Raw genomic sequence first — 11,687 nt, forward strand, 5'->3', positions numbered from 1 at the left:
GGTGCTTCAGTGACTTCACTACATTTCTTTTTCAAAGACCCAGATTTCAGCCAATTTTCCATTATTCCCACGTCACCCTTGGCAAATGCTTAAGGAACCCCAGGGTGCCGCGTCACCCACTTTGAGAACCTCTGGACTAAATGACATTAAATCGTTCAGCGAGTTCAACTTTACAGTATACTTCTTCGCGAAAAGTAACGATTCTAATACAGTCATTTTTTGACAAATTTCGATTTTCTTGCTGCTGGTGGGTTACTTCAAAAGCAAACATTTTTTTTTGTTGCAGGAATTGAGAGCTGTGTAGTAGTTTCAGTAGGAGGAACCAGGATTTCTGCACCAAGCGTTTGCGGTGAACATGGCCATTGCGTAAATCAAGCCGGCGTCGGACATAAATGCCAGTGCAAACCAGGTTATACGGGGAAATACTGCCATGAAAGTAAGTTATAATTTTATCATTATTGTAGTGCTTGGAAATGAAAAATTATAGAGATTAAGTCAAACAGTTTATTATGTTCATTAGTTCGATATACTACCAAAACCGATTATTAGTTTAGAAACTAAAATTAATATTTTTAAGCTCTTTAAAGAGCTTGAGTTACATCCTAAAAAATCTAGTCAGATTCTTCTTATTTGTGTCGACCGACGTTTAAAAAATGGGATAAGGTACAGCAAGCAATAGTAATAGTAATACCCAACCTGTAGAGACTTGCATACTCATCTGGACAATCGGGCATGCAACTCATTGGGGTGAAGTGAATTGATCCGAGGAAATCAGGAACTATTCTTCTGAAACTCAATGCTCCTCACGTTATCTTTCATCGCCCCATAGCACGATGATGCACTGTGGAGGCAACAATCATCAAAAAATCTTCCCCGTGTATTATGCTTATGCAGGACAGCGTGAAGCGCTATAGTGCCGCTATCGTCTTAAGATGACTTATCATCAATTTGCTGTTGCTTGCTCGAGCGCCGAGTCCGGGCCATAAAGCTGTGAGGTATGGCCACTAAAAGAAATAACATTGGAAACGCAGGAAGCAGCAGATAGCAGAATTATTTTTGGAGAAGGGTGGCAGCACTGGCGGATCCAGGAGGGGGGTGTCACGGGGTTGGTACCCCGTGTAAACCCACGTATCGTAGGGTTGGTAAGACTAAATGACCTTGCGTCAGAGATAGGTAATTAACCCTTAATTGGCAAGCCTTAATATAACAGTAATTTTTGTGAAATTGTTGTTTAGGTAGTGTGATATGGTATATCAGAAGGCATTTTGACCATTTTTATATTATTATTTTTATAAATAAAGGAGATATGGAGTGTATCCCACAAGATACATAGTCAAATATCCGAATTTATTGCAAAAGTTTATTATGTATCTTATAAGAGACATAATCTAAGATTGTAGGTAAAACCTCACAATAAAAGCAGAAACTAAAAGTATTAAAACTAGTTTTTTGATAAAAAATGGAAGTAAAAAATAATAAAGTAAGATATTAATTTTTCATTTTAGTCAAAAACAAACAAAACTGTTGTAAAACTTACTTATGTGCAATTATGAAAAGATTTAAAACAATTTCTATCCTTTACTAAACGAAATCTAAGAGAACATTTTGAACATGACCAGTGTGTCTCTCCTGATTTGCAATACATGCACCTGCCTTTGGTATCATAAATAGGAAAATGATCAACTTTATCTAATCGTATTTCCTCTGATGGTCTCGGCAGAACGCACTTTTTAATTTTTTTTTAATTTCTTCGTTTCGCTCGGCAAACACTCTCTTATTTTTTCTGCCCTTTGCTGTTAGAGCTTAGAGCCTCTGCTATGAACTGCCTAAAATATTTGAGAGTATAATCTTTGGACGTGTGTTTTAAAATATTTTTATCCCTTCTATACAGAATCCATGCGCTATTTATACAAATATCTCATTTGTGCATATATGGAGAGGTACCAGCGACGAGTTTTTATGGGAATTCTGTAAAGGCTTACCAGCATGTCCATCAGATCGACTCCATCCATGTAAGAATTGTATTGTCTTATGAAAAAGGGACAAGGGATTTCAATTTTTGCTTGACTTTTATCATCCCTTTTAATTGTTTGGACAGGTGTAGAAGATATATATGTAATAGCAAGGAAAACAGTTTTGTTGTCAAACCATTTCACAACATTTATTTTATTAATGTTGTCACTTCTTGAACAAAACGACCCTTTTCCTTTTTTCTTCAGAGATTTATCATCTTCTAAAACACAATTTTTTAATCGATCCTTTCTCATTGTTCCCAGGGCTAAAATTCCATAATCATGGCGAAGAATGTAAAACAAATCAAAACTTGAAAAGAAATTATCGACTTAGATAACACAGAGCGCCAGTGATTTCATTGATTGTGTTAGAGCAAGAACAACCAGCATTTTTCTCTTTATAAGGGACCATCATCTCGTCCATACTCTGGCGTTTTTCTTCTTCTATAATACAACAATTTCTTCTCACTATGTTTGTCCAAAACTGGGAGAGTTCGGTAGTACTGATCGTTGTTTATATGATCGTTATTAGCGAAGTGAATATACCGGCGAATTTTCTGACATTGTTTGAGAGGCACTATTTCTGATATTTTATCGTATCTGAAGTTTACACTCCAGTAGTCCAAGTATGATGGCATAGCTACTATACCCATCAAAATCTGTATCGCTATGAAGTCACTTATCTCATCCTTAGTAACGCTTATCGACTTGCCTGTTTGCTGAACGGAATAAAGGTTTGTGTTGTTGACAATCAACTCTAATAGATCTGTATCTGATAATGTATCAAAAATCTCTTGAACTTCAGAAGGTAAACTTTCGTCTTCAAAACTTTCATCGGTTTCAGAACTTTGAGTTCTAGATAGTTTAGTATAACTTTCATTTTCTTCACCGCTCGAATCATCCATATCAGATGAAGGTAGTGGAAGTAATGCCAAAATTTTTTCGGACCTTGATGATGTCATATTGGTATTTCGCTGAAACCAAGGAAACACTATACTTATAAAACTAAATGAATTCATTTTGAAACGTTTCATAAAAACAAATTCTACTAATGTAATGATTGAAAATGAAGTGTGGGATAGGTACAAAACAAAAATATTTCACAATACTGAATATATGCCAAAGTAAACTATAAGATACATAACAAAAAAGGTCCGTTAAGCTATATCTTTGGCAAAGTAGATTATAGGATACAAAACAAAAATGCTCCTTTATGCTGTATCTTTGGCAAAGTAGATTATAGGATACAGCTTAAAAAATGGTTCGGTATTGTCACTTTTTTATATTCATATATAAATATTCATATATGTATGAGCAAAACACATCATCATACTACAACTTCACCTCCTGTATTAAAACTAAATACTTATTTTTACACTAATACTGAATAAAACTTACCAGCCTTTTTCTAATCGGCGTTAACTAGGCAACCATCTTATAAACAATTGTGACTAACTTTGAATGATCACTATATATGGCAGTACTATTAGCTTTTTGAGTTTAGTAGACGTATGGGCAACACAATTAACAGTCAATAGTGAGTAAATAAATTAAGAGATAGACAATTTGAATATTTGAAAATGACGTAGCCTATAAGATACAAATCCAAATTAAGGGTTAAATCCCCCTCAAGACCCATGATCCCTCTCAAACAAAATTTCTATATCCGCCACAGGGTGGCAGGAAAATCTAGAACAGAATGGATTGACAACGAACGCATTATAGATATAATGGGAATCAAACAAACGATCACCGATGGTTTATCAACACTTTTCTGGTTCGTATATACACAAAGAAAGAATGTATACACAAAGACGCACAATGCATACAAAAAAAAAAAAAATTAATACCCAATTTTGTGTAAATTATAATTTTAAAATATGTTATGTTTTCTTTTATTTTAGACATCAACGATTGTAAAGTAAACCCTTGCGAAAATGGCGGTACCTGTGTGGACAAAGTCAACGCTTTCCAGTGCATTTGTATCGAAGGATGGGAAGGTGCTTTATGCAGTATAAGTAAGTACCACAAATTTTACTACTAAGTTTGAGTAGTAGATTTCTTAACCAAAGAAGATGCTATCTTTAAAATCTTTAAATTACATTTAAAAAATATCTTTTGAGAAGTTTAATCTTTCTTCAATTTCTTTCTCTGGTACATTGTCTCCCAACAATTATTTTTTTATTTAACCCGGAAATTCTTTATATTGGCTGATTCTCGTCTCCATGAATGTGATGTAGCCAATTTATCCTAAGACCCCTAACTTGGACATCGATACACGCCAAACAAAGATGTGGCTAACTATATATTTAATTTTATCTATCTTCGCTCACAATGGTTTCCTCCCTACTTTTAATGACTATAAATATATTCAGAGTGATCCCGTTTGATTCTTTCTGTATTACCAGTCTTAAGCATTTTATAATTTTAATGAATCATTTCCAAATATATAGCAACATAGAAATTCTCCTTAAAATTCGACTCCTTCTGAATCGATAATATTACGAATTAATATAGACGTATTAATGGGATAGGTGTTTCTTCTACATTTTGTGTTACTTTACCGTACATATCCCACAATTTTACGCAGTGTCGTTGCGCAGGTTTTAAAAGGAAAAATTTGTAAAAAACTCTAACATGAAGTAAAAAACCACTTCTATGTAATAAGTATATTTATTAAAAATTTTAAAAAATCCCAATGGATTGAATAAAATATGTCCAATTCAGAACGTTTTCGGACCTACCAGTCCATCATCAGTGAATTCAAACACTTGCTAAACAGCCCCAGAACCAAACAATGGTTGAAATTATAATTCAATCTACATTATGTTAAAGTAATATTGATCAGGCTAAACGCCAATGTTAAAATATATAACCTCCGTGAACACGGTGAAACTCTATCAAGAAACTTAATCAACCATCGTAAGCCAACGTTGACTACCAAGTGTCAACGTTGATCAATATTACTTCAACATAATGTAGATTGAATTATAATTTCAATCATTATTTGGTTCTGGGGCTATTTATAAAGTATTTGAATTCACTGATGATGGACTGATAGGTCCGAAAACATTCTGAATTGGACATATTTTATTCAAACCATTGGGATTTTTTTAAATCTTTAATAAATATACTTATTACATAGAAGTGGTTTTTACTTCATGTTTTTTTAGAGTTTTTTAACTATATGGTATACAGCCAACCTAGGGAACTACCCCTTTTTAGAAAAATTTGTCTCTATTGGTCTTGTCAAAATATTTCTTAAAAAATTTCTCTTCTTTTTCTTTCTTTCTTAAAAAAAAGGTATTGTAGTTTTCGTATCTTTGTTTCATTATTCAGTTCTGTTCCTTTTGAACGTCTTCGCAAGACTTCTTTATTCGTGACTGTCTACGTAAGATATTTTCAGGATTCGTCTGTAAAGCCACATCTCAAAAACTTCTACTTTTCTCATCATTGATTTAGTTAAAGTGGCTGCCTCTATACCGTATAGGATACTAAATGTGTACCTAACGTCTAAGCATGCGTCTAAGCATTTTTATGTCGACACTTAAAGTTCTATTGTTTTTCGCAGCACACCATAAATGACGTTATCAATTTTTTTTTTAAATATAATACCTTTAATTAGAACAAACCTCCGCGATAATATTTATTTTTTGACACTAATTCATATTGTAGATACTGATGATTGCTCTCCTAATCCTTGCCGCAATAATGGAACCTGCATCGATGGCGTCGCTGACTTCGAGTGTGACTGCAACGACGGATGGAAAGGCAAAACTTGTTCCTTGAAAGATAGTCACTGTGATCATTCCACGTGTAAAAATGGCGGAACATGTCAGGACTTGGGAAACACCTTTATATGCAGATGTCCACCAGATTGGGAAGGTATGTACTTAACTGACTTTTGACTTTTGCATTGCCGCACACATATTTTGAAAATTGGGTACAAATAATATCTGATAAGATTTTGCTATATCAAAATAATCGCTCTTTTTGAGATTGCAGTAAATTATAAAAATATTTATGAAAATTCCACACCTGTAATTTTGAACCAATCAAAATACGTTATTTTGACAGATCACCATGGCAACGGAGGTATTTTATCGGAAATTTTTTGCTCGTGGGGTACCCAACAGCGAATTATAGTGGAATTTTTTTGACGTTTACAATAACAGAACATTTTTGACAGACTGGTTTTTATTTGTTTATATAATTTAGTTTTGATTCATTTTCTATCACTTGTAGTTACTCAAAACTTATGTAAAATTGAAGAATATACTATTTTCTATCTTGAAATGGTATTCCCATGCAACTACAATGAGTAGAAATTACGAATTTGAAAGCCTAAATAATTGCTGACAAAGCTATGGCGCGCTATTAATCTGTTCATGCAGCTTTGGATTTTCAAATGCAAATTTGGTGTGGAATTTTCTTACCGAATACCACGCGAAGTCAAATTAATATCCGGAAATTTTTTTTTGATCATGAATATTTTTAGAAAATTTCCCTCGTCTGCGACTCGGGAAATTTTCAAAATATTCATGATCTCAAAAAAATTTCCGGAAATAATTTGACCTCTAGTCGTATTACTAGTGAGTATTTTGAAAAGTATGCAAGATTATCTAGATAGATTTATTATTGTAATCTTTATTTTTAATTTTACTTTTTTATCTTAATTGTTGGGTTTGGCATGCACAGCTACTTTTGCAAAAAAACGTGACGCTATAAATGTTTGTCTCTGATCAGAAGAGGACAAACCAGCTAATCTACTATGATAGTACTATGCTCTTTGTTCTTTAATGTCAAGAAATGATTTTTGATTTAATCTTGTCCTAAAAACTATATTGCTATGATATAGATAAAATTGAAGTGCGTTTTAATATCTGATATTAACTGATATCCTGCTCCTCTTCTATCTTTTCTCCTTCGTAAGGATGTAGTGGCGTCATGTAAGTCCTTTGACTATTTCTGTCCAATTCTCTCTCTCCTGCGCGTGTTGTTTTGCTTCGGAGAATGAGTAACCAGTCATGTCCTTTATGGAGATTTTACTTAGTTATGTCATGGCCTATTTATTTCCAAATTTTGGTGCACTATCTCGATTCCGAACGTCACAAAAAACCTTATAATTTTTATATTCACCCCTGCCCCACCCCTTTGTCGGCCACGCAGCGTTCCGCCCATGGAGATTTTACTTAGTTACGTCATGACGTACTTATTCCCAAATTTTGGTACACTATCTCGATCATGAGCGTCACAAAAAAATAATAATAACTGCGACTTTGACCCCTTATAACTATCCTCGTCCCCCGCTCTGGTTTCCGCCCGTTGGGTAAAGTCATGTACACAACTAATTCAATATATCCCCGTATAGTTTGTCCATATTACTTATCACGAGCAAAATCCGCTTCTATCTCTCCGACTAATAGTAAATATTAACGCTCGAACAAGGCGTAATTTTGTGTTTTTTGTAATGTCAGTATTCTTTCATATATTTTTGTGAGTTTTTCTGTTGCCGATCTGAAAATTATGATGCGTCTACGGATCTCGTCTTCGCATCCTGCTAACGTATGCTATTAGACACTTACATAACGTATACGAATTCTAGAGTATATTAAGTAAAATTTCTTCTTTTAGGAACAACATGTCACTTGGCCAAACAAACAGCGTGCAAATCAAATCCCTGCTTGAACGGAGGAACTTGCGTCAATACCGGTGACTACTATCAATGCATTTGTAGAGATGGATTTGAGGGTAACCATTGTCAAGAAGACGTCAACGACTGCAGTCCGCAACCTTGTTACAACGGAGGAAAATGTATTGATGGCGTTAACTGGTTCCTTTGCGAATGTGCACCAGGATTTACTGGACCTGATTGTAGAATCAATGTCAACGAATGTGCTTCGAATCCTTGCGGATATGGTGGCACATGTATAGATGATATTGGAGATTTCAAATGCATTTGTCCTCCAGGAAGAAAAGGAAAGAGATGCAACCGTAAGTATTTTCTCATTTTAAAATTTATATTTATAGCGTATCTTAGCAACTGATTGTTAGAAACTAGCATTCAATTAAAATGTATTACATAAACGTGGCTAATGAAGATATAATATCTTGTCTTTTTCAGTTAACGACTTGACGTATCTCCCATCACCTGGTAGCTGTCCGTGGAATAGTCACACTCTTGAAAACAACGTCACGTGGCAACACGAATGCAATACATGCATGTGTAACAATGGCATAGTTAAATGTACAAAAGTTTGGTGTGGACTTAATAACTGTAGGTCTAACCAACAAAATATGTGCACCTTAACACAAGTCTGCGTTCCATCCGCTCTAGAGTCTTGTCTTTCGCCCCCTTGCCTTCCCTACGGTGAATGTAGAGACCTAGAAAGTGGAAGAAGAGTCAAACCACCTTCGGTACCCACACCCAGTACGTGTTGGCCGAATCAAGCTGTGCTCAGTAACACGTGTGCCAGACTGACATTGTTAGTGGATAGAATCAAACTTCCACAAGGAACTACGGTTGAAGGATTATGTGGAGACTTGAGAAGGTTGCTTGCAAATCAGCAGGCGATCGAAGGTCTTCAAGATTCATTGGTGCTTCTTTGTGACTTAAAGACGGGTTACAATGATACAGTAGAAGTAACACTAGTAAGTATATATTTAAATAAATTTAGTATAAGTTTTATATCTAGGCTATTGATTTAAATTTAAATAGTTTGTTGATGAAATCTCCTAGTATCTCTTCCTTTTTCTATTGCCCTCTTACCTATCATGTAATTATACATTACATTACAATTAATTTTAAATATTTGGGTTTTATAATGTCGAAAAACGGAACAAAAGAAGCAGAAATTAAAAATAGATTGGGACAAGCAAGATCTTGTATCAGACAACTCCATAATGTAATCTGGATTAAGAACAACAAGGGAAAAACAAAAAAAATGATATACCAGACAATACTACGAAGCATCATGACATATGCCGCAGAAATTTGGGTCATAAACAAAAAAATCCAAAAGAGCATTCTGGCAACCGAAATGGAATACTGGAGAAGATGCTGCGGCCTCAATAGAAGAGACAGAATACCAAATGAAGAGATAAGGAGAAGAATGCAAGTGGAAAAAGATGCCCTGCAATATATAGACGAGAGAAGACTAAAATGGTACGGCCACGTACGCAGAGCAGAAAACTCATGGATAAACAAGGTTACAGAATGGAGCCCAAGAGGAACAAGAAGGAGAGGACGACCGAGAAGATCTTGGAAAAATGAAGTCGACGAAGCCATGTCTAAAAAAGGATTGGAAGACGGAGACTGGGAAGATCGAAAAAAAATGGAAGTCCTGACTGACGGAAGAGAAACGACATTAGCTGTAGACAACCCTTTGTGTTTACTAAACAAGAGCATTTACTTTTGCTCATTACTTCTGATATCAACCACACCGTTACATCTTGCCTGAAAAGGCAAAATATTTTTTAATCTTATTTTTTTAACAATCAGACTAAGCGATTATACATCATGTTAAGAATATTGTAAGTTTTTAAAACTTATTTCACCTATCTTTTTACTTATCTTTTTAAAAAGATTGACTTTAATTTAAAATGTTATTCCTTTTTTAGTCTGGGGATCGTTGGGTGCTGGATGGAATTCGAGTTGTTGGCGAAGCTATATCCAGGAAACAAACAAGCCTTCTGGGATTAGCCTCCATCGTAGAAGTAAAGGTAGAAACTGCTCTTGTATCAGGAGAACAACAAAGTAACTCGTACCTCATCGCTTTGGTTTGTTTAATTATAATCGGATTATGCGCAGCTGCGTTTGCTGCTGTTCTGTATATACGACAACGAAGAAGAAATCTTGGACTTAGCGGCGTCAACTTGTCGCCTTCCACCGATGCTTGCCATAGAAATCACGAAGATGAAAAATCGAATAATTTACAGAACGAAGAAAATTTAAGAAGGTAAGTGTTACTAATGTAATACTGCAATAAATTCGCATTCATGAATGTATTCGTTGTTAACACATCTCTTCTCTTCAATCCTGACCCCCTGGAAGGAGTGTAGTGGTGGACGTGATGTCGAGTATTTTCCGTCTCCAAAGATCTCTGTCTCTGGTCATTTCTTTTAACTCATGCATAGGTCTTTTGCATATTCCTGTAATTTGATCGATCCGTCTTGTTGGGGATCTTCCTCGTGATCTTCGGCCTTCCACCTTTCCTTGTATAATAAGTCTTTCCATGTTTTCTGTGTTTACTCTCATAATATGTCCAAAGTATTTTAATTGTTGGAGATGGACTTTACTGGGGAGTCGTTGGCTAACTTTTAACTCACTTAAAATTGAATTATTTGTCCTACAGTCGGTCCAATTAATTCGTAACATTCGTCTTCAACAGAACATTTCAGTGACGTCTATCTTTCTACTTTCTGATTGTCTCAGAGTTCAAGATTCACATCTGTAGGTTAGTATTGGGCATATTAAGCAGTTAATCAACCTCATCTTTAACGCTCTTGAAATTTAACTGTCCGTCCATATTTTGGTCATTTTTGCTGTAGCAACTTTTGCTAGATCACATCTACGTTTAATCTCTTCCTGTAATGAACCTGTGTTAGTGATCAAGGATCCCAGGTTCCAGATGTAAGTATGAGCTCACAACTTCAAGCCTGTCAATTGTGGTGATGTGTGGATGATTGTTATGTAGTCTATCCACTATCATGATCTTTGTTTTTGATATGTTTACTTGCAGACCAAATATTTGACTTTACTTTTCGACCAGTCGTATAAGATCAATCATCTCTGCATGACTATTTGCAAGAATGCCCTTTTCCCATCCTTCAAGTTCTCTTCCATAATATGCTCCCCATATATATTGAATAATTATGGAGATAGTATACATATAGTATACATCCTTGTCTGACACCCCGTTCTGGATAAAAAAACTCGTTTGAAAATGTTGTGTCAAGCACTTTAACTGATCCGGTAGTGTGTTCATATAATTCAATTAACACATAAGCTGGTCTAATAATACATTCTTAAGATTTATTTATATAGTTGTTTTAAGTATGTAAAGTAAACTTCTTCTTCTTCTTCTTATGCAATCCACTAATGGATGTTCGCGATCACGTTTGACCATTTTTCTCTATCCCTTGCAGTATGTATTAGGTCTCCTATGTTTCTTAGCCCTGTCCATTGTTTGACATAACGGAGCCATGACATTTTCTTCCTGTCCACTCCCCTTGTTCCTTCGATTTTTCCTTTAAATAAGGTTTGCAGAAACTGGTATTGTATTTTTCGTTTCTAATGAGGTGCTCCAGGTATGCCCCTTTTCTCTGTTTAATTGTGCATTGCAGTTGTCGTTCCGTACCAATTCTTCTCAGGATTTCTTCGTTTGTTATTCGTTCGGTCCAGGGAACTTTAAGCACCGACCATATATAGCATATATATAGAACTTTATGGGAGCACCGACCATATATAGCATTTCGTGTATCTTAGTCTTAGGTTCAGGTCAAAGCCAGAGTTCGTAAAGACGTTTCTGAATTTCATGAATGCACTCCTGGCCCTTTCTATCCAACATTTAATTTCCATATCTGATATTCAGTCTTCACATAGCCAGGTTCCCAGGTACTTAAATTTTCTTACGCGCTCTACATCTTGATTGTTATATGCTAGTCTTGCATTTT

General features: G+C 35.2%; 1 protein-coding gene across 1 annotated transcript in view; it reads left to right on the forward strand.

The window, feature by feature from the left end:
- The window catches only part of LOC114325346 (protein jagged-1b), a 698,311-nt gene that overhangs the window by 664,888 nt on the left and 21,736 nt on the right, over positions 1 to 11,687 (forward strand). The window contains exons 12-17 of the mRNA XM_028273403.2: positions 287 to 436; positions 3,917 to 4,030; positions 5,688 to 5,897; positions 7,647 to 8,006; positions 8,137 to 8,663; positions 9,633 to 9,970. Coding sequence (XP_028129204.1) covers positions 287 to 436; positions 3,917 to 4,030; positions 5,688 to 5,897; positions 7,647 to 8,006; positions 8,137 to 8,663; positions 9,633 to 9,970 — 1,699 coding nt within the window. The remainder of the gene's footprint in view (positions 1 to 286; positions 437 to 3,916; positions 4,031 to 5,687; positions 5,898 to 7,646; positions 8,007 to 8,136; positions 8,664 to 9,632; positions 9,971 to 11,687) is intronic.

The sequence above is a fragment of the Diabrotica virgifera genome, chromosome 1 (assembly GCF_917563875.1).
Source record: "Diabrotica virgifera virgifera chromosome 1, PGI_DIABVI_V3a".
Taxonomy (NCBI): Eukaryota; Metazoa; Arthropoda; class Insecta; order Coleoptera; family Chrysomelidae; genus Diabrotica; species Diabrotica virgifera.